Source organism: Staurois parvus, unplaced genomic scaffold (assembly GCF_062004578.1).
Source record: "Staurois parvus isolate SC_StPar_1 unplaced genomic scaffold, SC_StPar_1.0 ptg000337l, whole genome shotgun sequence".
Lineage (NCBI taxonomy): Eukaryota > Metazoa > Chordata > Amphibia > Anura > Ranidae > Staurois > Staurois parvus.
Genome location: NW_028318133.1, coordinates 549,281 through 574,459, shown reverse-complemented (window position 1 = coordinate 574,459; position 25,179 = coordinate 549,281). Strand labels below are relative to the sequence as shown.

Here is a 25,179-nt window from a genome sequence, read left to right as displayed (position 1 = left end):
TGCTGCTTCCTCTTATGTCTGGGTGCCTCTTCTGCTTACTCCTCTCACCGAATCCCCCAAGGAAAATCAGGAAGAAGAAAAGACCATAGCGTGATACCGTAGTGGTTTCTCCTCAAAATAATCTCTCCAGACCACTCACATTTTAGCGGGATATAACCCGCATTTTATTAGAAACAATGATTTTCTTTCAAAATGATCATTTTGAAAGAAAATCATTGTTGTTTCTAATAAAATGCGGGTTATATCCCGCTAAAATGTGAGTGGTCTGGAGAGATTATTTTGAGGAGAAACCACTACGGTATCACGCTATGGTCTTTTCTTCTTCCTGATTTTCCTTGGGGGATTCGGTGAGAGGAGTAAGCAGAAGAGGCACCCAGACATAAGAGGAAGCAGCATTTGGAGGTCTCATAAAAAGTAAAGGGGGTCCAGGAGCCCTTCATATTCCTGAAAGGCGTGTGACTCACTAATATCTGGTGAGTGCGGTTAATGTTGGTTTTTGCACTGGTGGATGGTGAAGGGATCAAAGGCACGGAAGAATCCAATGAAAATTATATCTTAATTATTATTTGATTTATTTTGTCACGGGACTGTCTACTTAAGTTTTTGGGATTTTTTTGTCACTGGACTTATGAATTTTAATTTTTTATATTTATATATTTATTTTTATATATTTTATAATTTACATTTTTACTAACACAAAAGTGGTTTTTTTGTCACAGTTTTTAAGTTTGTTTAATAAGTTGAGTAATGCAATTGATTATGTGGGTTTGCGCTGGTTTTTATTGATATAAGTTTTTTTGGTTTTTGCACCTGTGTACAGCAGCATCTCACGGGGAATTGTGTGTTTAATAGGAGAGTCCTGGGCGCTGAGGTTTTGTCTTTTTTACAACTCTGGGATTCTTCTTTACCTCATGCAGCATTCTGCGCTGTGCTCTTGCAGTCATTTTTACAGGACGACCGCGCCTAGGGAGAGTAGCAACAGTGCTAAACTTTCTCCATTTGTAGACAGTCTGTCTTACAGTGGACACATGAACATCAAGGCTTTTGGAGATACTTTTGTAACCCTTTCCAGCTTCATGCAAGTCAACAATTCTTGATCGTAGGTCTTCTGAGAGCTCTTTTCTGCGAGGCATGGTTCACATCAGACAGTGCTTCTTGAAACCAGTAAACCCAAAACAGGTGTGTGTTTTTTAAGGGCAGGACAGCTGTCAGCAACACATCCAATATCATCACACTGATTGGAGTCAAGGTTGGCTCACTCCTGGCTCCAATTAGCTTTAGGAGAAGTCATTAAGCTAGGGCCTCACATACTTTTTCCTCCCTGCACTGTGAATGTTTACATGTTATGTGCAATTAAACCAGGGCAACATCTAATGTTTGTGTAGTATTATGTTCAGCAGACTGTGTTCTTCTATTGTTGTGACTTAGATGACGTTCAGAGCACATTTTATGCCCAATTCATGCAAAACTCCACGTAATCCCAAGGGGTTCACATACTTTTTCTTGCAACTGTAGATAAAAAAACATACAAGGGAACTCCCTGAACCCCTTGGGGAAAAGACTCCTGATGGGGGCAAGACATACTCAGGCCCATGCAGCCAAAAGACCTGGTGACCACCACTACTTATGATCAGCTGAAGATGACCAATAAGTTCTAGATGAGGGGCTTTCTTGAAAAGAGGAGTCTGGTGCTATGGGCCCATAGCACCAGACTCCTTTCCTGAAGAGAGACCCCCCTCCCCACCCCAAGGCAGGGCAGAAAGGAACCTAAGGGCCATACATCCTCCCCCAAGAATTTGGGGTAGGACCAAAAACCATAAATATTGTTTTATCTGCTACAATTTTTGTGATTTTGCCCATTCAGACCTGAGATCTACACAACCCCGCCACATCTATGTGGCTGAGACCATTTACAGTTAAACAATATAATGGTATCTGCTCTCCACTCTCAGCCTGCTGACTGGACAGTGGGAGCAGCAGCTGACTGATAAGGGGATCCTTCTGTTCACTCTGCTCTCTCCTATCACTAAGTCCCTTGCCAGCACATTTGTATGCAGTGCTCTGATTGGCTCTCGGTCCTGCCTCTCTCTCTCCTAACCTGAATGCTGTTGTTTAAAGGACTTCAAGGGATGGATACCAAGTCCAACTTTGGTACTTATATTAGTTTTTTTTTTTTTTAAGTAAAACTATATTTATTTATTAAAAATGCAAAGGCTTGAGCCTTTGCCATCCGGTAGTCATTGCTTACAACACTGCAGCTCGGGTATCTGCAGTGCACACCTGCCCTAGACAAGAAAGCTTAAGTAGACTGCTGAGCGTTCAGCCCATGCATGATCAACTGGCTAGTCTGTCTATGTATAATGGATCCAGGTCATTCTGGCTTCTGTCTGTCCGTACTCTGGATTAGTCAAGCAGATAGTTGTAACCAAGTTTGTACTCAGCTTCTTAGTGCTTATCTTGATTTTCAGCCTGTTTTGTCTGCTATGGTCATATTGCCAATGTGTGCTCTTGCTATATGTCTACAATATGGATGCGCCGAGGCTGATGATCAGCTTGCAAAAGCTGCTACTTATTGCTGTTTGCTCTGCCCGTCCACCTGAGGACTTACACCTCGTGCCTGTTAGTTAGCCATTGACCCTGGTGACGCAGTGAGGGACATTTACTAAAACCGGTGCAGCTGTGCATGGGAGCCAATCAGCTTCTAACGTCACCTTGTTCAATTAACCACCTTCCGCCCACCCTATAGTACAATGACGGGCGCAAGGTGGTTCTCTCGTTCTGATAGGACGTCATATGACGTCCTATCATTCTCACTGCGCATGTGCGGCTCAGGGAGCGCGCAGCGCAGCGTTTGCCAGTCCACAGCGGATCACGGAAAGAGCCGAAGATGTCGGCTCGGTCATATGATCAGCTGTGTCCAATCACCGCTGATCACATGTAAACACGGAAATGCCGGTTATCGGCATTTCTCTCCTCTCGAGCTGTCACGCTGACAGAGGAGAGGAGAGTCGGTAATCGGCTTTCCGCAGAGGGGACATCTACACTGATCATCAGGGCACTGATGATCAGTGTGCCCTGATGATCAGTGTGGCCCCAGAAGTGCCACCTGTCAGTGCTCATCATTGCCAGTGCCCATCAGTGCCACGTGCCAGTGCCCATCAGTGCCACATCAATGCCACATATCAGTGCATACCAGTGCACATCAATGCCACATATCAGTGCCCATCTGAGCTGCCTTTCAATGTCACCCATTAGTGCCAGTCAGTGCCACCTATCAATGCCAATCAGTGCCACCTATCAGTGCTGCCAATCAGTGCCAGTCAGTGCCACCTATCAGTGCCAGTCAGTGCCGCCTATCAGTGCCAGTCAGTGCCGCCTAACAGTGCCAGTCAGTGCCGCCTATCAGTGCCAGTCAGTGCTGCCTATCAGTGCCAGTCAGTGCCGTATATCAGTGTCATGTATCAGTGCTGCCTTTCAGTGCCCATCAGTGATGCCTGTCAATGCCTATCAGTGCAACCTACCAGTGCCTCCTCATCAGTGCCCATCAGTGCCACCTATCAGTGTCCATCAGTGCAGCCTATCAGTGCCCATCGCTGCAGCCTCATTAGCGCACATCAGTGAAGGAGAAAAATCACTTATTTACAAAATTGTATAACAAAAACTAAGAAAACTTTTTTTTTTCAAAACTTTCAGTGGTTTTTGGTTTGTTGAAGAAAAAATAAAAATCCCCGAGGTGATTAAATACCTCCAAAAGAAAGCTCTATCTGTCTCAAAAAAATGATAAAAATTTCAGATGGGTACAATGTTGCATGACCGCACAATTGTCATTCAAAGTGTGACAGCGCTGAGAGCTGGAAATTGGTCTGGGCAGGAAGGGGGTAGAAGTGCCCGGTAGGCAGGAAGGGGGTAGAAGTGCCCTGTAGGCAGGAAGGGGGTAGAAGTGCCCTGTAGGCAGGAAGGGGGTAGAAGTGCCCTGTAGGCAGGAAGGGGGTAGAAGTGCCCTGTAGGCAGGAAGGGGGTAGAAGTGCCCGGTAGGCAGGAAGGGGGTAGAAGTGCCCGGTAGGCAGGAAGGGGGTAGAAGTGCCCTGTAGGCAGGAAGGGGGTAGAAGTGCCCTGTAGGCAGGAAGGGGGTAGAAGTGCCTTGTAGGCTGGAAGGGGGTAGAAGTGCCCTGTAGGCAGGAAGGGGGTAGAAGTGCCCTGTAGGCAGGAAGGGGGTAGAAGTGCCCTGTAGGCAGGAAGGGGGTAGAAGTACCCTGTAGGCGAGGGGTTAAGCTTTGGCAATAATCCCTGGAAGATGACTGGTTTCTATACAGAGTTGCACCAGATTTTGCACTCTCCAGCCTTAGTAAATAACACCCAATGGGTCCACCAAACACAGTGGCAAGTCTTGTCTGTGTCTAGATTGCAATAATTATGAAGGTGTCAAAAGGCTGCCTTGAAACTCTTATCGAACATTACTATCAGGAAAGGTAATAAAAACCTGCCAAACCAGACCTGTTTTTTCCATGACCATGACGACCGTCTTTCCATTCATCGGGATCAGAGTCAGTGTTTCTTGGTAGCTTGAGTCCACCATGAACGTGTTGCCTCCAAAGTAAATGGAGATCAGTTTTGTGCCCAGACCCAGATTTAACACATGCCACACGCTGACCTCATTCTGGCAAATACTGGATTGCAGAGAATCCAAGATCCCATTTATAGCTGCAAAGAGAATATTTTTTAGATGGTTAATAGATGGTAGGTATCAAGGTGTCAAGTTTTTGTTGCTGCCTGTCCTCTCTGGGGAGATTCACCCTCTGATGACTATTGTCTCTGGCACAAAAAGTGACCGAAAGTGATCAGTGACCAAATCAGTGGAAAATTGTCACGATAGCAGGCTGCTGACCATGGGTGGGGGTGCTGGTGACATCATAGACCTAATATGGCAATGTGGCCATTTAAGGTCAATGATGTCATCACCATCCCCACCCCTTTGTTATGTGAGACTGCAGGTTGGGGAAATCACCGTGGGCTGGTGCTCTGTTTTCCATTGGTTCAGTCCTAACCTTAGCTCACAGTTGTCAAACACAAGGTCCGTGGGCTGAATCCGGACCTCCAGGCCATTTCATGTGGCCCTCGCACCTCTCCTGCAGACACCTTGTCTTCACCCCCACCTTATCTCAACAGTTGGCACCAGAGAGGAGAATAGAACTCATGTGCCAAGTCCTGCACCTCTTCGTGCAGCTGCAGCACCCCCTCATCTCTGCCTCCCCTGGTCTCAGCATTCAGCAGACTCCGGTAACTGACTCCGGTCCTCCTCCAGACCCTGCACTTTCTGCTTTCCAGCTCTGCCCCTAAAGGGGTGTACGGTGATTTTCAGGGGAGGACTGACAACTCATGGGGCCCCCGGGCAATAGGGGATCATGGGGCCCCTCTGTTCTTGCCCAAACTCAAAACAGCCAGTGAAAAAAGTACCAGGGGCATCTCATGGGGCCCCCTACTGACCCTGGGCCCTCGGGCAGTGCCTGAGTTTCCAAATGGTCAGTCCGCCCCTGGTGATGTTAGGGAGGGTGTGGGATTCTTGACATCTGATGTAATGGGAGCTGGGGGGGGGTGCTCTGAACATCTAGTCTTACAGATACAACCGGCCCTTTGAGGGCAACCATAATGTTGATAGGGCCCACGATGAAATGGAGTTTCACACCCCTGCCTTAGCTCATCGATAGTGATGAGAAGTCCAAAATTTTAGAGTTACCATACAAGGAGGAAAAAAGGGAAATCTTCTTCTGATGGGAAACACTTTGGAAAATGGTCCAAAAAAGAGAAAATCCTTTTACTTCCTGTAAAAGGGAAAAAACTCTCCAACATGATACAGACAAAAAAAGAAAGAAAATTAGTAGAATTCAAATTCATCTAAACTTACAAAAATTATTATTTAGACACTTTAACTATTTCAGCCCCCGCACCTGTACACCCTTTTATGGACCACAGCATTTTTGCTATTGGCCTATTTGGTCATAACTTTGTCATTACTTAGGATAACAAAGTAATACATATCCAATTTTGGGGGGGCAAACAAGACTTTTCTTTTGGTGATGGCTTGCAAATTTTTTATTCGTTTTCTACGAAATAATAAATCAGGCCAATTCACAGTGACGCGTCCAAAACAAATAGACTGCCAAAGCTCTGAAACACACCAAACATGGTGCATTTACTTGTAGCAGTACCCCCGAAGGGACCGCTGGCTGTTGAGGGTCAGAGGCACAGTACACTCCCAGCTCAGATGATGATGATGACGAGAGTTGTCTCTCGCTAGGGCAGAGGCTGCCAGCACACACAGAGCACAAACAGCAGTCTACGGGACGTCTTTTCGTGATTTTAGATAACTTGGATGGGGTGTAGGGTAGCATGGGAGACTCCAGAAGGGCCAACAGAAACATGAGGACACACTTCTCTAGACTTTAAGAACGGTTCTTCTGCTCATTTTAGAACACAATCTTCCTGTGAAAGACTAGTAGAGGCCAGAGGTACAGTATGTGCTCCTCAAGAGGGGAACGATTTGACACAGGTTTAGAGGATGGTCTTCCCACCAGAAACTAGAAGACATTATAGTATGAACCTCTCAGGAGTGCAACTACTCTGCTCAACTTAATGTAGTCTTTCCACTAAACTAGAGGGGACTGATTGGTATGTACCTCTCAGGAGAGAAACTACGAGGCCGATCCCAATAGTCCTGGGGACCAGGGGAGCAGCTGGGCCCATTCAGCTTCCACCTGGTGCCTTCCAGTGAAACTTTGCAGACTTTATCCTTAGGTGAAGTCTCAGGGTGCAACTACTCTGCTCAATTTAGTGTAAAGTCTTTCCACTAAACTAGAGGGGACTGATTGGTATGTTAGAGACCTTGCACTCCTCCATCCGTTTGAGGATGCCCCACAGATGCTCAATAGGGTTCAGGTCTGGAGACATGCTTGGCCAGTCCATCACCTTTACCCTCAGCTTCTTTAGGAAGGCAGTGGTGGTCCTGGAGGTGTGTTTGGGGTCGTTCTCATGTTGGAATACTGCCCTGTGGCCCAGTCTCCGAAGGGAGGGGATCATGCTCTGCTTCAGTATGTCACAGTACATGTTGGCATTCATGGTTCCCTCAATGAACTGTAGCTCCCCAGTGTTGACAGCACTCATGCAGCCCCAGACCATGACACTCCCACCACCATGCTTGATTGTAGGCAAGACACACTTGTCTTTGTACTTCTTACCTGGTTGCCGCCACACACGCTTGACACCATCTGAACCCAATCAGGTGATCTTGGTGTCATCAGACCACAGAACATGGTTCCAGTAATCCATGTCCTTAGTCTGCTTGTCTTCAGCGAACTGTTTGCGGGCTTTCTTGTGCATCATCTTTAGAAGAGGCTTCCTTCTGGGACGACAGCCATGCAGACCAATTTGATGCAGTGTGTGGCGTATGGTCTGAGCACTGCCAGGCTGACCCCTGACCCCTTCACCCTCTGCAGCAATGCTGACAGCACTCATACGTCTATTTCCCAAAGACAACCTCTGAATATGACGCTGAGCACGTGCACTCAACTTCTCTGGCTGACCATGGCGAGGCCTGTTCTGAGTGGAACCTGTCCTGATAAAGTGCTGTATGGTCTTGGCCACCATGCTGCAGCTCAGCTTCAGGGTCTTGGCAATCTTCTTATAGCCTAGGCCATCTTTATGTAGAGCAACAATTTTATTTCAGATCCTCAGAGAGTTCTTTGCCATGAGGTGCCATGTTGAGCTTCCAGTGACCAGTATGAGAGAGTGATAGCAATAACACCAAATGTAACCCACCCGCTCCCCATTCACACCTGAGACCTTGTAACACCAACAAATCACATGACCCTGGGGAGGGAAAATGGCTCATTGGGCCCAATTTGGACCTTGTCACTTAGGGGTGGACTCACTTTTGTTGCCAGCGATTTAGATATTAATGGTGGTGTGTTGAGTTATTTTGAGGGGACAGCAAATTTACATGTTATACAAGCTGTACACTGACTACGTCACATTGTAACAAAGTGTCATTTCTTCAGGGTTGTCACATGAAAAGATAGAATCAAATATTTACACAAATGTGAGGGGTGGACTCACTTCTGGGAGATACTGTATGTACCTCTCAGGAGAGGAACTACGAGGCTCAACGATCCCAATAGTCCTGGGGGCCAGGGGAGCAGCTGGGCCCATTCAGCTTCCACCTGGTGCCTTCCAGTGAAACTTTGCAGACTAGATACTTAGGTGAAGTCTCAGGGTGTCCAATACCCTCTCAGATGTAGGTCTTCTGGCTCTGCCACAGCTAGGACCACGATGAACATCAACTTGAAACAGCAGAACGGTTGGAGGTAGGGAGGTAGCCACCTACCACCTGAACAGGTGGAATCCCTTGAACAGGAAGACACTGCTGTTCTACCGCTCAGACTATTTATGCACTTCCAAGACACCTTCTGGGCACACCACCCCAAGGATAGGCTGCGGCACCATAAATATTTATGCTGCCCATTTGCCTTGCTCCACACCTATGTTCCAGAACATTCTGGAAGGCATGGGAGAGCAATCAAACCTGCAAGCTGTGAAACCAAGAACAGCCAAAAGAAATCAACAACTGCTCCAATAATTACCGAAAACCCTCCAAAAAACTAAATTTCCCTAACCATCCTAGCAGCCTAAGTAGGAGAGTGTTACCTCCTTTTTTTTTGGCAGCGCAACACAGAACACATCAGTCAGTAAGGTGTGTTGGGTTGCCATTCATGGTGAATGGCACCATATGGTCCCAATGCACGTGACATAATAGTATAAATAGACCCCAAGTGAGAATTTGTCAATTTACATTCTAAAGTGTATCAGAATAAGAGAGAGATACATTAGCTGAATACATACTGTAAATCAGGTTCAATCCTGGAGAATCCCCTATGGCGCTTTGGCCTTCTGTTACGGTTTCAGCAGACTTTTGACTATTTTCTTCATGGTACCAGCTCAGAGTTTCATTGAAGATGCAGAAGAAGAGGATATTTTCCTTATCTGTAACTATCTACAAACAGCATTTAATAGCCATTAACAAGGGTATAGTGTGTCAGATAAAACTGTAATTCTACCACTTTACAAAACTCTGGTTCAGCCACGCATATGGAAGAAAAATATATTTGAAATATCCTTCCCAAATATACTGCCAGACATTTGAAATGCTACAATTTTGGCCATACTCAATATATATATATATATATATATATATATATATATATATATATATATATATATATATATATATTGCATGTTGAAATGCATTTTTATTACAATATATACGAAAAATATTTTTAAAATACATTTCAAATATACTGCCATATTATATATATATATATATATATATATATATATATATATATATTTATATATTGCATGTTGAAATGCATTTTTATTACAGTACACCGTATATGAAAAATCTTTTTTAAATACATTTGAAATATACTGTATGTCTTTAAAAATACATTTAATCTACATTTTTGGAATGCAATTACAATATACTGCCATATTCTCTCTCTCTCTCTCTCTCTCTCTATATATATATATATATATCTCAATATATATATATATATATATATATTGCATGCTGAAATATATTTTTACTACAATATATATGAAAAATATTTTTAAAATACATTTCAAATATACTGCCATATTCTATATACATATATATATATATATATATATTGCACATTGAAATGCATTTTCATTACAATATGTATGTGTATATATACACATATATATTGTATATACAAAATATATACAATACATATATACAATACAAATATACTGCCATATTCATTCTCTCTCTCTCTCTCTATATATATATATATATATATAAAAATTATATTTCAAATATACATTTCAAATATACTGCCATATTCTCTCTCTCTCTCTCTCTGTGTATATATATATATATATATATATATATATATATAGCATGTTGAAATGCATTTTTACTACCATATATATGAAATATATTTTCAAAATACATTTCAATTATACTGCCATATTCAATATATTTAAAAAAAAAAATTATATATATTTTTAAAAATACATTTCAAATATACTGTATGTCTTTAAAAATACAAATCTATATTTTTGGAATGAAAATTGTTACAATTACAAAATGGTAACAATTGTTCTATGAGGGTTCATTTTGTTAGGTCATATGGGTGGTGATTTGGGGGGGATATGTGCTGGGAGGGGATATTTGAGGGTGGTAAGGTGTAAGAATTGTTCTATGAGGGAACATTTGGGGGGGGGGGGGGGCGAGTGCTAGGGGTGGTGATTTGGGAGGATATGTGCTGGAAGGGGAAATTTGGGGGCATCAAGGGGTAACAATTGTTCTAGGAGGGATCATTTTGTGGGGTCATAGGGGTGGTGATTTGGGGGGATATGTGCAGGGAGGGGAAATTTGGGGGGCGGCAAGGGGCAACAACTTTTCTTTGAGGGATCATTTTGGGGGGATCATACCCACATGGAAGAAAAATATAATTGAAATATATTTTTAAAATATTGCCATATATTTGAAATGCTACCATTTTGCCCATATTCTACTGTATATATATATATATATACACTGCATGTTGAAATGCATTTTTATTACAAAATATATGAAAAATATTTTTAAGAATACATTTCAAATATACTGTATGTGTTTAAAAATTGAAATCTACATTTTTGGAATGCATTTAGAAATATATGTAAAAAAATATGTTAGGAAGACTTTTTTATATGTTAAAAAAAATCTGAAGAATATATTTTTAAAAAATATATTTTTAAAAATATAATTTTTTTAAAAGTCTAGTCTTTAGATTTTGTTTGCATCGGAAATGGAATGCATTTACAAATATATGTAAAAATATATGTTAAGATGACTTTTTTTTATATGTTAAAAAAAAATCTGAAGAACATATTTTAAAAACATATATTTTTAAAAATATATCTTTTTAAAATATATTCTTCAGATTTTTTTTTAACATATAAAAAAGTCATTTTAGCATATATTTTTACATATGTTTGTAAATGCATTCCAAAAATGTAGATTTGTATTTTTAAACACATACAGAGTATTTGAAATGTATTCTTAAAGTAATTTTTCAAGAGACACAGCTGGGCTGTGATTGGCCCAGCTTGTGCATGTGATCGCTGTGACCATTCACAGTTAGACACACTTGTATACAATGGATTGCATGAAAGGAAGCCATCCATTGTATACAACCTTCATGTGACCTGCTGTGATTGGTCACAGCAGGTCACATGGTACTGGCATTGGGGCCGATACACAGATCTGTCATCGGCCGTGTCCGAGGTACACGGCCGGTGACAGATTGCACCGCAGCGCAGTGCGCATGCCTGAAAGGACACCATATGGTGTCCACCCAGAGAGATGAGCTGTTCGCCCGGCCACCATCTGGCTATAGGCCGGGCGGCAACTAGTTAAGGACGTAACATGTCAAAGCAACTCAAGAAAATGAGTTTATGGTGGAAACTGACTTGGGTACACAATTGGCAACTTCCCACTCGCCCTCTTCTGGGGTGTTTTTTTGGGGGGGGGGGGTTTCGTGCTTGATTGGTTTAGTTTTGGGGGCAGTTGTTGGTCTTGGGAGGCGGCAAATTGCTTTAAGAAAAAGTGTATGGTTGGGACCCATCTGTGGTACGGTGTGCCCGGGTGCATTCCAGTTAACCGAGGTTTAACTGGAAGGTGGAGGTCTACCTGCGGAAGGTGTGTCCTTGTCTCCGGGTCGGTGCGTTGCAGCTGGAGGCCTAGTAGGAACATTGAGGTTAAGGTTCCGCGGGGGAGATCAATATTGTTTTTGGTGCCTTCCTAGACCAACAACTCATCTTTCAGGTTTATGTATGTTTCTGTTTTAAGTAATGTGAAGGCCATTTTTTTACTCCAACGGTGTGTGGTCTCCTTTATTGGTAGAGGGAGTGTTTGGGGGGCAATTTGTTTTCGAGAAAGTTGGGTTAGTATGCTTTAGTGCTTTAGCCAACACATCTCTTCTACACCAGTCATGTTCTTGCATTAGAGAAGAAAGTCAAGCCCCTCTCTCAAGGTGGTGCCTAGTTCCGTCAAGAGTTGGGTATCCCTCAACGCGCTTCTGCGGCTGTCCGGGCTCGGTTTCCTCTATGCAGATTTGGTGGAGGTGTCTGGTGGTCCCTTCAGGGTAGACTAAAATTTATCGACGAATAGCCATTGTTTTAGGCCACCCGCTCAATCCGGACCCTCGAGAAGAACTACTTAACTCTTCTCATTGGTTTAAACTTTTGGTATTCATATTCACAGCTACTAACCATTGCTAAGGTATGGAGATCTCAAGTCCTGAATTTGCATGAAGTGAAGAACACGATTAAGAAGCCTGTGATTTTTTGAAAAATTGATAGTAAAATTGATGGACGGAATGGCTAGCTTGGATAAGATCTGGTGTTTCCAGTGAAGGGACCTTTTTAGGGCTGGGACAAGGAGTGAGCACGAGGGACAGCAGCCCCGGGCACAGACCAGCAAGGGGGCCAAGAATAGATGCAGGGTGGTACACCCAATCTAAGGCATGAATTAACAGTAAAGGAGGGGGTGCAATTCTGGATCTTTGTCCTAGGCAGTGGATGACCTCATCCTGGTACTGGTCCTGTTGATCAAACACAACATACAGAGATATGGCTCAACTCTGTGGTTGGACTGGTTGGACAGGTTGGACTGGTTGGACTGGTAGGACAGGCAGGACTGGTAGGACAGGTAGGACAGGTAGGACTGGTAGGACAGGTAGGACTGGTAGGACAGGTAGGACTGGTAGGACTGGTTGGACAGGTAGGACTGGTAGGACAGGTAGGACTGGTTGGACTGGTAGGAAAGGTATGACTGGTTGGACAGGTAGGACAGGTAGGACTGGTTGGACAAGTAGGACTGGTTGGACAAGTAGGACTGGTTGGACAGGTAGGACTGGTAGGACAGGTAGGACTGGTAGGACAGGTAGGACTGGTTGAACAGGTAGGACTGGTTGGACTGGTGTCTTTACTCAACCTTACCAACTCTGCACAGAACTGCAAATCATTTTTAGACAATCCACCCTCAACGCAACAGTTTGATGGGTTTCCGTTTTCCATTTCAACATCAGTACCAGACCTCACAAATGCTCTTTGGGCTGAATGGGCACAAATTCCCATCGACAGACTCCGAAACCCTTGTGGAAACCCTTCTGAGAACAGTGGAGGATGTTGTAGCGGCAAATGTTAGTCAACTCCATACTGCCGCCCGTGGTTTTGGAATGGGATATCCAATGAGCTCGCATAGGTGAGATGGTGTCCACCTATTTCCGGAGGCCTAGTATACATGCCAATAACAGATGTTGGATACAAAGGAAGGGTATGAAATACATATTTACCTGATTTCCTCCTCGATCCAAAGTCTGTTTGGAGCAGATCAGAAGAGGCCCAATGAGGCCGGACGCTAAATCTTTCTGTAAATTGAGGAAGCTGGCGTAGAATCGAGTAAGGCATCGTGCGTCGGATGAAGCCGGGCTGTCGTGCGTGGTCACCTGCCAGATGTATGTTATGGAGTCATTGGGATAAATGGGGTAATCCCGTAAGTGCTCACCTGGAAAACAGGAAGAGGCTGATGTGCTAGAAACATACAGTATAAACAGATCATAAACCATCAACTGTACTTGTGCTGAAACAAAACCACCGAAATATATGCTGTCTGTACTGCAGCTGTTTTGTTCCCATTACCGAATAACCATGCCTAGCTTTGCACTGTTTCTCTGTGTAGAGATGGGGGCAGGGCTTTGCTTCCTCATGTCAGAGCTGCCCCTTCCCACCCGATGACCAGAAGTCCGATGATGAAGAAGCAGCAGGAGAGGTGGAGGAAGCACATATCCACAGAAATAATGAAGCTGAAGCAGGGAGGTCCTTGCACTGCAGCTCCTCAGATACAGCTTCCTCTCCAGCAAGGAAAACAAATGAGCAGCACTGTCTCAAGAGCCAAATATTTGATCATACTCACTGTGGCTGGTAAAACCCACCACACCTAGCTCCTCCCCACCCCCAAAATTATCCCTCATAGAACAATTCTTACCCCTTACTGTCCCCCAAATTCCCCCTCCCAGCACATATCCCCCAAAATCACCACTCCTAGCACCTCACCCCCAAATTATACCTCATAGAACAATTGTTACCACTTACCACCCCCAAATTTTCCCTCCCAGCACATATCCCCCCAAATCACCACCCCTATGACCCCCCCAAAATGATCACTCATAGAGAAATTGTTACCCCTTGCCACCCTCCAAATTTTCCCTCCCAGCACTTATACCCCCAAATCACCACCCCTATGACCCCCCAAAATGATCCCTCATAGAAAAATTGTTACCCCTTTGCCCCCCCCAAATTTCCCCTCCCAACACGAATCCCCCCAAATCACCATTCCTTGCACCTCCCCCCCAAATTATCCCTCATAGAACAATTGTTACCACTTGCCGCCCTCCAAATGTTCCCTCCCAACACATATCCCCCTAAATCACCACCCCTATGACCCCCCAAAATGATCCCTCATAGAACAATTCTTACCCCTTACCACCCCCAAATTTCCCCTCCTGGCAGATATCCCCCCAAATCACCACCCCCCAAAATTATCCCTCATAGAACAATTGTTACCCCTTGCTGCCCCCCAAATTTCCCCTCACAACACATACCCCCCAAATCACCACCCCTAGCACCCGCCCCCCCAAAATGATCCCTCATAGAACAATTGTTACCCTGTACCACCCCCAAATTTCCCCTCCCAGCACATATACCCCCAAATCACCACCCATATGGAAGAAAAATATATTTGAAATACATTTTAAAAATATTCTTCCCAAATATATTGACATATATTTGAAATGCTACAATTTTGGCCATATTCAAGATATTTCAAAATATATTTCAATAAATATATATATATACACACTGCATGTTGAAATTTGTTTTTTATTACAAAATATATGAAAAATACTACAATTTGGCCATATTCTATCAATATATATATTTATACTGCATGTTGAAATGTGTTTTTATTACAAAATATATGACATTTTTTTTTTTTTAATAGATCTTTAAAAATACAAATCTACATTTTTGGAATGCATTTGCAAATATACCGTATTTGCCGGCGTATAAGACGACTTTTTGACCCTTGAAAATCTTCTCAAAAGTCGCGGGTCGTCTTATACGCCGGTATACGGCATACTGACACTTTTTAGGGGGGCGGCGCGGTGCCGCCGCCGCCCCCCCCTTCCAACGGAAGGGACACTAAGTACAGGGGTGGGCAGGGGCTGCTGTCTCTTACCTGGCTCCGGTCCCACGACAATCCGGTCCAGGAAGCGCGGCTGCTCCTTCAGTTCGGCCACTGGATGTTCGCGCGGCTGCTCGGCTCCGCCTTCTCACCGGTGATTGGCCGCCAGAACTGTAGCTCAGGAAAGGCACACAGGCGGCCAATCACCGGCGAGGGGGCGGAGCCGAGCAGCCCCATGAAAATCGAGTGCAGGAGCAGCAGGTAAGTGTGCCGTGTAGAGGTGCTGCTGCAACCACATATGCTGGCTGCAGCAGCACCATACTAGAACAGGGTCAGCAAGTGTCATTGGTGTCAGTGGGAGGAATAGTGCTCCATCATTGATACCAATGATGGGGCACTATTCCTCCCACTGACACCAATGATGGGGCACTATTCCTCCCACTGATACCAATGATGGGGCACTATTCCTCCCACTGACACCAATGATGGGGCACTATTCCTCCCACTGATACCAATGATGGGGCACTATTCCTCCCACTGACACCAATGATGGGGCACTATTCCTCCCACTGATACCAATGATGGGGCACTATTCCTCCCACTGACACCAATGATGGGGCACTATTCCTCCCACTGATACCAATGATGGGGCACTATTCCTCCCCACTGACACCAATGATGGGGCACTATTCCTCCCCACTGATACCAATGATGGAGCACTATTCCTCCCACTTACACCAATGATGGGGGACTATACCTCCCCCCACTGACACCAACAATGGGGCACTATTCCACCCCCCCACTGACACCAATGATGGGGCACTATTCCACCCCCCACTGACACCAATGATGGGGCACTATTCCACCCCCCACTGACACCAATGATGGGACACCATTCCTCCCACTGACACCAATGATGGGGCACTATTCCCCCCACTGACACCAATGATGGGGCACTATTCCCCCCACTGACACCAATGATGGGACACTATTCCTCCCACTGACACCAATGATGGGGCACTATTCCCCCCACTGATACTAATGATGGGGCACTATTCCTCCCACTGATACCAATGATGGGGCACTATTCCTCCCACTGATACCAATGATGGGGCACTATTCCTCCCACTGATACCAATGATGGGGCACCTAATCCCCCCACTGATACTAATGATGGGGCAATATTCCTGCCACTAATACCAATGATGGGGCACTATTCCTCCCACTGACACCAATGATTGGGCACTATTCCTGCCACTGATACCAATGATGGGGCACCTATTCCCCCCACTGATACCAATGATGGGGCACCTATTCCCCCCACTGATACTAATGATGGGGCACTATTCCTGCCACTGATACCAATGATGGGGCACTATTCCTCCCACTGACACCAATGATGGGGCACTATTCCTCCCACTGATACCATTGATGGGGCGCTATTCCTCCCACTGACACCAATGATGGGGCACTATTCCTCCCACTGACTCCAATGATGGGGCACTATTCCTCCCACTGATACTAATGATGGGGCACTATTCCTCCCACTGATACCAATGATGGGGCACTATTCCTCCCACTGACACCAATGATGGGGCACTATTCCTCCCACTGATACTAATGATGGGGCACTATTCCTCCCACTGATACCAATGATGGGGCACTATTCCTCCCACTGATACCAATGATGGGGCACTATTCCTGCCACTAATACCAATGATGGGGCACTATTCCTCCCACTGACACCAATGAATGGGCACTATTCCTCCCACTGACACCGATGCTGGGGCACTATTGCTCCCACTGGTGTGCATTGGAAGAGGGGTAGTCTTATACGGCGAGTATAGCCCAAACACTACATTTTAGCAGGAAAAGTAGGGGGTCGTCTTATACGCCGGCAAATACGGTAAGTTAAAATGACGTTTTTATATGTTAAAAAAAATCTGAAGAATATATTTAAAAAATATATATTTTTAAAATATAAAAAAGTCATTTTAACTTATATTTGTAAATACATTCCAAAAACGTAGATTTGTATTTTTAAAGATCTATTTAAAAAAAAAATGTCATATATTTTGTAATAAAAACACATTTCAACATGCAGTATAAATATATATATTGATAGAATATGGCCAAAATTGTAGCATTTCAAATATATTTTTCTTCCATGTGGGTATGACCCCCCAAAATGATCCCTCAAAGAAAAATTGTTACCCCTTGCCGCCCCCCAAATTTACCCTCACAACACATATCCCCCAAATAACCACTCCTAGCACCCCACAAAATGATTCCTTATAGAACAATTGCTACCCCTTACCACCCCCCAAATTTCCCCTCTCAGCACATATCCCCCAAATCAACACCACATGACCCCCCAAAATTATCCCTCATAGAACAATTGTTACCCTTACCACCCCCAAATTTCCCCTCACAACACAAATCCCCCCCCAAATCACAACCCCTAGCACCCCCCAAAATGATCCCTCATAGAACAATTGTTACCCCTTACCACCCCCAAAATTTCCCCTCCCAGCACATATCCCCCCAAATCACCACCCCTAGCACCCCCCAAAATGATTCCTCATAGAACAATTGTTACCCCTCGCTGCCCCCAAATTTCCCCTCACAAAACATATCCCCCCAAATCACCACTCCTAGCACCCCAAAATGATCCCTCATAGAACAATTGTTATCCCTTGCCACCCCCCAAATTTCTCCTCTCAGCATATATCCCCTCAAATCACCACCCCTAGCACCCCCCCAAAATGATCCCTCATAGAACAGTTTCTACCCCTTGCCGCCCCCCAAATCCCACCCCACATGATATCACAGTTCCCACAGCAGTTTCCCCTCCTGCCCACCCCTTGTCCTGGCCCTGTTGGACACGCATGGGCTGTGCCCACTCTATGCCAAGCATGGGCAGCAGAAGCAAGGACGTTGCTAGGATGTTGCTAAGTGAGACCTAGCCCTTACCGCTCACCTCCACCATCTCAGGAGAGAGCTCTCAAACGCTGAGCTCAGAGTTACTGCATCAGAGAAGAGAAAGAGCGCGTGAGGGGGTTTGATTTGGAGAAAAAAAAACTCGGTCCCCTGATGTTGGAGGGGAGCGTGAAAAACTAGACCTCACTTAGCAACGGCCTTAGCAACGTCCAGGGAGTATTGCAACCAGGCTTCAGGAGGTACTTAAATGGCCTACACCTATCACAAGGGCATTACCAAACTTTAGTCAGAGCTGCCCAGACGCCATAACAGACATGCCATTCTCCAGTCAATGATCTGCTATACCATGTGACCGTACCTGAAAAGGAGGGATGGGTGGAGCTCACACTGCTCAGCCCTTGAGGATACAAGTTATATGGGTGACCAGCCAGATTCTTGAATACAATCTAACAAACACAAGACGGCAACATTTTATTATTATTTTTTTTTTATTTTACTAATCTACCAATTTTACTAATCGATCAATCAACGCTGCACCCAAATGAAATTTACGTCCCTTTATTTTTTCCCCCACAAATTGAGCTTTCTTTTGGTGGTATTTGATCGCCTGTGCGGTTTTTATTTTTTGCGCTATAGAAAATGAAAAGATCAATAATTTTGAGAAAAAAAACAATATTTTTGACTTTTTGCTATAAAACATGTCCTGAAAAAGAAAAAATTTAAAAAGTCAAATGTCATCATATATTTAGGCCAAAATGTATTCTGCGACACGTCTTTGCTGAAAAAAAAAAACCCCAATATGCATAAATTAATTGGTTTACGTGAAATTATTGCATCTACAAATGGCGGTATATATACTGGGATTTTTTTTTTTTTTACCAGTAATTTACAGCCTTTTTTTCCCACAAATAGAGCTTTCTTTCATTGGTATTTAATCGTCTGTGCGTTTTTGATTTTTTGCGCTAAAAAAAAAAAAAGACTGACAATTTTGAGCAAAAAAAAAAAAACAACATTTTTACTTTTTGCTGTAAAACACGTCCAGTAAAAAAATTTAAAAAAATCTACTTTCGTCATAAATTTAGGCCAAAATATATTCTGTGACACGTCTTTGCTAAAAAAAAAAAAAAAATCCCAATACGTGTAAATTAATTCGTTTAATTGAAAGTTATTGCGTCTACAAATGGCGGTATAGATACTGAGATTTTTTTTTTTTTACTAGTAATTTACGTCCTTTTTTCCCACAAATAGAGCTTTCTTTTGATGGTATTTAATCGCCTGTGCGTTTTTTATTTTTTGCTCTAAAAAAAAAAAGACTGACAATTTTGAGCAAAAAAAAAACCATATTTTTGACTTTTTGCTGTGAAACACGTCCAGTAAAAAAATTTTAAAAAATCTAATTTCGGCATAAATTTAGGACAAAATGTATTCTGTGACATGTCTTTGCTAAAAAAAAAAAATCCTGATACACATAAATTAATTGATTTATGTGAAAGTTATAGTGTCTACAAATGGCGGTATAGATACTAGCATTTTTTTTTTTTTACTAGTAATTTACATCCTTTTTTTCCCACAAATAAAGCTTTCTTTTGGTGGTATTTATCGCCTGTGCGGTTTTTATTTTTAGCACTATAAAGAAAAAAAAAAGATCAACAATTTTGAGAAAAAAACTATTTTTTACTTTTTTGCTATTAAAAATGTCCAGTAAAAAAATTAAAAAAATCTAATTTCATCATAAATTTAGTCCAAAATGTATTCTGAGACATGTCTTTGATAAAAAAAAAATCCTGATACACATAAATTAATTGGTTTACATGAAAGTTATAGCATCTACAAATGGCGGTATAGATACTGGGATCTTTTTTTTACTAGTAATTTATGTCCTTTTTTTCCCACAAATAGAGCTTTCTTTTGGTGGTATTTGATCGCCTGTGCGGTTTTTATTTTTTGCGCTATAGAAAATGAAAAGATCAATAATTTTGAGAAAAAAAACAATATTTTTGACTTTTTGCTATAAAACATGTCCAGAAAAAGAAAAAATTTAAAAAGTCAAATGTCATCATATATTTAGGCCAAAATGTATTCTGCGACACGTCTTTGCTGGAAAAAAAACCCCCCGATATGCATAAATTAATTGGTTTACGTGAAATTATTGCGTCTACAAATGGCGGTATATATACTGGGATTTTTTTTTTTTTTTACCAGTAATTTATAGCCTTTTTTTCCCACAAATAGAGCTTTCTTTCATTGGTATTTAATCGTCTGTGCGTTTTTGATTTTTTGCGCTAAAAAAAAAAAACAACATTTTTACTTTTTGCTGTAAAACACGTCCAGTAAAAAAATTTAAAAAAATCTACTTTCGTCATAAATTTAGGCCAAAATATATTCTGTGTAACGTCTTTGCTAAAAAAAAAAAAAAAATCCCAATATGTGTAAATTAATTCGTTTAATTGAAAGTTATTGCGTCTACAAATGGCGGTATAGATACTGAGATTTTTTTTTTTTTACTAGTAATTTACATCCTTTTTTCCCACAAATAGAGCTTTCTTTTGATGGTATTTAATCGCCTGTGCGTTTTTTATTTTTTGCTCTAAAAAAAAAAGACTGACAATTTTGAGCAAAAAAAAACATATTTTTGACTTTTTGCTGTGAAACATGTCCAGTAAAAAAATTTTTAAAAATCTAATTTCGTCATAAATTTAGGACAAAATGTATTCTGTGACATGTCTTTGCTAAAAAAAAAAAAATCCTGATACACATAAATTAATTGATTTATGTGAAAGTTATAGTGTCTACAAATGGCGGTATAGATACTAGCATTTTTTTTTTTTTTACTAGTAATTTACATCCTTTTTTTCCCACAAATAAAGCTTTCTTTTGGTGGTATTTATCGCCTGTGCGGTTTTTATTTTTAGCACTATAAAGAAAAAAAAAAGATCAACAATTTTGAGAAAAAAACTATTTTTTACTTTTTTGCTATTAAAAATGTCCAGTAAAAAAATTAAAAAAATCTAATTTCATCATAAATTTAGTCCAAAATGTATTCTGAGACATGTCTTTGATAAAAAAAAAATCCCGATACACATAAATTAATTGGTTTACATGAAAGTTATAGCATCTACAAATGGCGGTATAGATACTGGGATCTTTTTTTTACTAGTAATTTATGTCCTTTTTCCCCCCACAAATTGAGCTTTCTTTTAGTGGTATTTGATTGCCTGTGCGGTTTTTTTTTTTTGCGCTATAGAAAATGAAAAGATCAATAATTTTGAGAAAAAAAACAATATTTTTGACTTTTTGCTATAAAACATGTCCAGAAAAAGAAAAAATGTAAAAAGTCAAATGTCATCATATATTTAGGCCAAAATGTATTCTGCGACACGTCTTTGCTGGAAAAAAAAAACCCCGATATGCATAAATTAATTGGTTTACGTGAAATTATTGCGTCTACAAATGGCGGTATATATACTGGGATTTTTTTTTTTTTTACCAGTAATTTATAGCCTTTTTTCCCCACAAATAGAGCTTTCTTTCATTGGTATTTAATCGTCTGTGCGTTTTTGATTTTTTGCGCTAAAAAAAAAAAAAGACTGACAATTTTGAGCAAAAAAAAAAAACAACAACATTTTAACTTTTTGCTGTAAAACACGTCCAGGAAAAATTTTTTAAAAAATCTACTTTCGTCATAAATTTAGGCCAAAATATATTCTGTGACACGTCTTTGCTAAAAAAAAAAAAAAAATCCCAATACGTGTAAATTAATTGGTATAATTGAAAGTTATTGCGTCTACAAATGGCGGTATAGATACTGGGATTTTATTTTATTTTTTACCAGTAATTTACATCCTTATTTTTCCCACAAAAAAAGCTTTCTTTCGGTGGTATTTGATCGCCTGTGCGCTTTTTATTTTTTGCACTAAAAAAAAGACTGACAATTTTGAGCCAAAAAACAATATTTTTGACTTTTTGCTGTAAAACACGTCCAGTAAAAAAATGTTACAAATCTAATTTCATCATAAATTTAGGCCAAAATGTATTCTGCGACATGTCTTTGCTAAAAAAAAAAAAATCCCGATACGAGTAAATTAATAGGTTTACGTGAAAGTTATAGCGTTTACAAATGGCAGTTTAGAAACTGGAAGTTTTTTTTAATTTTTACTAGTAATGCCAGCGATCAGCAACACTGCTTGCATTAAAAAAAATGTTTTCAATTATTTACAATACATTTAATAATAATGAATACAGAATTGCAATAATTTGTGCCTATTATATCTGCCCAGGGTTCAGCTTTAAGGTAGTGCTGCATGTAATATTAATAATTATTATTATTATTATTATTATTACATGCAGCATATTAATTATTACATGCATATTATTATAATATATTATTAATAATAATATATTAATAATACTAAATCTATAATTAAAATATAATAATAGTAGTTATTATTATTGCTATTATTAATGTTATTAATATTAGTAGTAGTACTAATAATATTAAATTTAAAAAAAGTATTATTATTATTACATGCATAATATAATAATATATTAATAATACTAAACATATACTTAAAATAGAAGTTATTATTGCTATTATTAATTTTATTATTATTATTATTAGTAGTAGTAATAGTATTAGTAATAATAATAAGTTAAAAAGTTATTATTACATGCATATTATAATATATTATTATTAATAATATATTATGAATAATACTAAATATGTAATTAAAATATAATAAAAGTAGTTATTATTATTGCTATTATTAATTTTATTAATATTGGTAGTAGTAGTATTAGTAATAATATTAAATTTTAAAAAATTATTATTATTATTATTACATGCATATTATTATAATATATTATTAATAATATATTATGAATAATACTAAATATATAATTAAAAAATAATAATAGTAGTTATTATTATTGCTATAATTTTATTATTATTATTATTAGTAGTAGTAGTATTAGTAATAATAATTTAAAAAAAGTATTACTATTATTAATAATAGTAGTTATTATTATTGCTATTATTAATTTTATTATTAGTAGTAGTATTAGTAATAATATTAAATTTCAAAAAATTATTATTATTACATGCATATTATTATAATATATTAATATTACTAAATATATACTTAAAATAGAAGTTATTATTGCTATTATTAATTTTATTATTATTATTAGTAATAGTATTAGTAATAATAATAAGTTAAAAAATTATTATTACATGCATATTATTATAATATATTATGAATAATACTAAATGTACTGTATAATTAAAATATAATAATAGTAGTTATTATTATTGCTATAATTTTATTATTATTATTAGTAGTAGTATTAGTAATAATAATGTTAAAAAGTATTACTATTATTAATAAAAATAATAATATTATTAATAATAATAATAAGAAGAAGAAGAAGAAGAAGAAGAAGAAGAAGAAAAATAAAATATTATTATTATTATAAACATTGCTATAATTTTTTTTATTTTACCTGAATTGTGTCTCCAACTTCCCCTCTAAGAACAGGGCCTAGAATTCCTGTCCCAGGAATTTCTGAAGGTTTTTGGTGAGTGAATTTGGAGTTGGTAAATTCTCTGTACAGAACTTTAGTGAAACGGTTCCTGCATCCGAAGTAAAAAAAAAAAAAAAAAAATCAGTAAAGAATTGAAAGAACAAGCTGTATTAAAATAAAGGATGAGAAAAAGAAAAACATCCTCATAATCAGGACAAAAATTGCTGTATTTTCTCTGATATATGTGGTTCCTACATCGTTAGTGCCACCTAGTGACCGTAATGCATATTTTTTTTTATATATTTTAATTTACATTTTTATAATGCATGTTAAAATATATTCATGTAGGCCAATATATTGTAAATATATGTCGCATGTAAAAGAAGAAAAAAATACATTTAGATGTTCAAAAATACCTGCAAAATATATTTTGAAAAATATATTTTTTAAATGTATGCTTTTGGAAAATATATTTTAATTTTTATAATGCATGTTAAAATATATTCATGTAGGCCAATATATTGTAAATATATGTTGCGCGTATCATAAATATATTTATCTTCCATATGGGAACAATCTAAGATTTTAGGCGCTTGCTACATTCCTAATAGTACATAAAAAATTCATGTACGCAAATTTGTACAAAATTATTAACGGAAAATAAAAGTCCACCAGAGGGTATAACCCAACACCACACAATGATGGGAGTCCTTCACCGGATGTAGGATCAGACCAATCTCCCAAACTCTCCACCACTTGTGCCCACAAAAAAAGTGCGCGCTCACCAGAGGGACCCCTTTTCATAGGTGGGTCAAACGGCGTATGATCTCCCAAGGGTGCTTTTAGATTCCAGATCCTTCTTCAAACAGGGCTGGGCGCCATTCCCGCTCTTCCTGAAACGTCCCGTGCTTCTACACCCTCAGGAAATCTTGCTTTTTTTGAAAAATTTTCATGCCTCTCTCCTATACAGCCACTCAGGTCATCTGCTGTCATGATGAAGCTCCAATGCTGCGAAACTCGTTGAGCGATAACCTCACATCCGTTTAACCCCTTCCTGCCCAGTGCCATCAGTACAGTGTCGGTGCTTTTTATTAGCAATGATCACTGTATTGGTGTCACTGGGGATGTCAGTGACACCAAGTCAGTTCCCCCATCAGTGTCAGAATGTCCTCCACAGTCCCGCTATAAGTCGCTGATCGCCGCCATTACTAGTATGAAAAAAAATCCCATTATCTATACCGCCATTTGTAAACACTATATCTTTCACGTAAACCAATTAATTTACACGTATTGGGATTTATTTATTTTTTTAGCAAAGGTATGTCACAGAATAAATTTATGATGACATTTGATTTTTTTTTTTTTTTTTTACTGGCCATGTTTAATAGCAAAAAGCCAAAAATAGTCTTTTT

General features: G+C 39.9%; 1 protein-coding gene across 1 annotated transcript in view; it reads right to left on the bottom strand.

Annotated features, from left to right (window-relative positions):
* The window catches only part of LOC149457051 (coagulation factor VIII-like), a 114,675-nt gene that overhangs the window by 58,435 nt on the left and 31,061 nt on the right, over nt 1–25,179 (bottom strand). The window contains exons 9-13 of the mRNA XM_089684135.1: nt 23,747–23,876; nt 18,606–18,693; nt 13,419–13,630; nt 8,893–9,043; nt 4,495–4,701 (exon numbers count right to left, since the gene is read on the bottom strand). Coding sequence (XP_089540261.1) covers nt 4,495–4,701; nt 8,893–9,043; nt 13,419–13,630; nt 18,606–18,693; nt 23,747–23,876 — 788 coding nt within the window. The remainder of the gene's footprint in view (nt 1–4,494; nt 4,702–8,892; nt 9,044–13,418; nt 13,631–18,605; nt 18,694–23,746; nt 23,877–25,179) is intronic.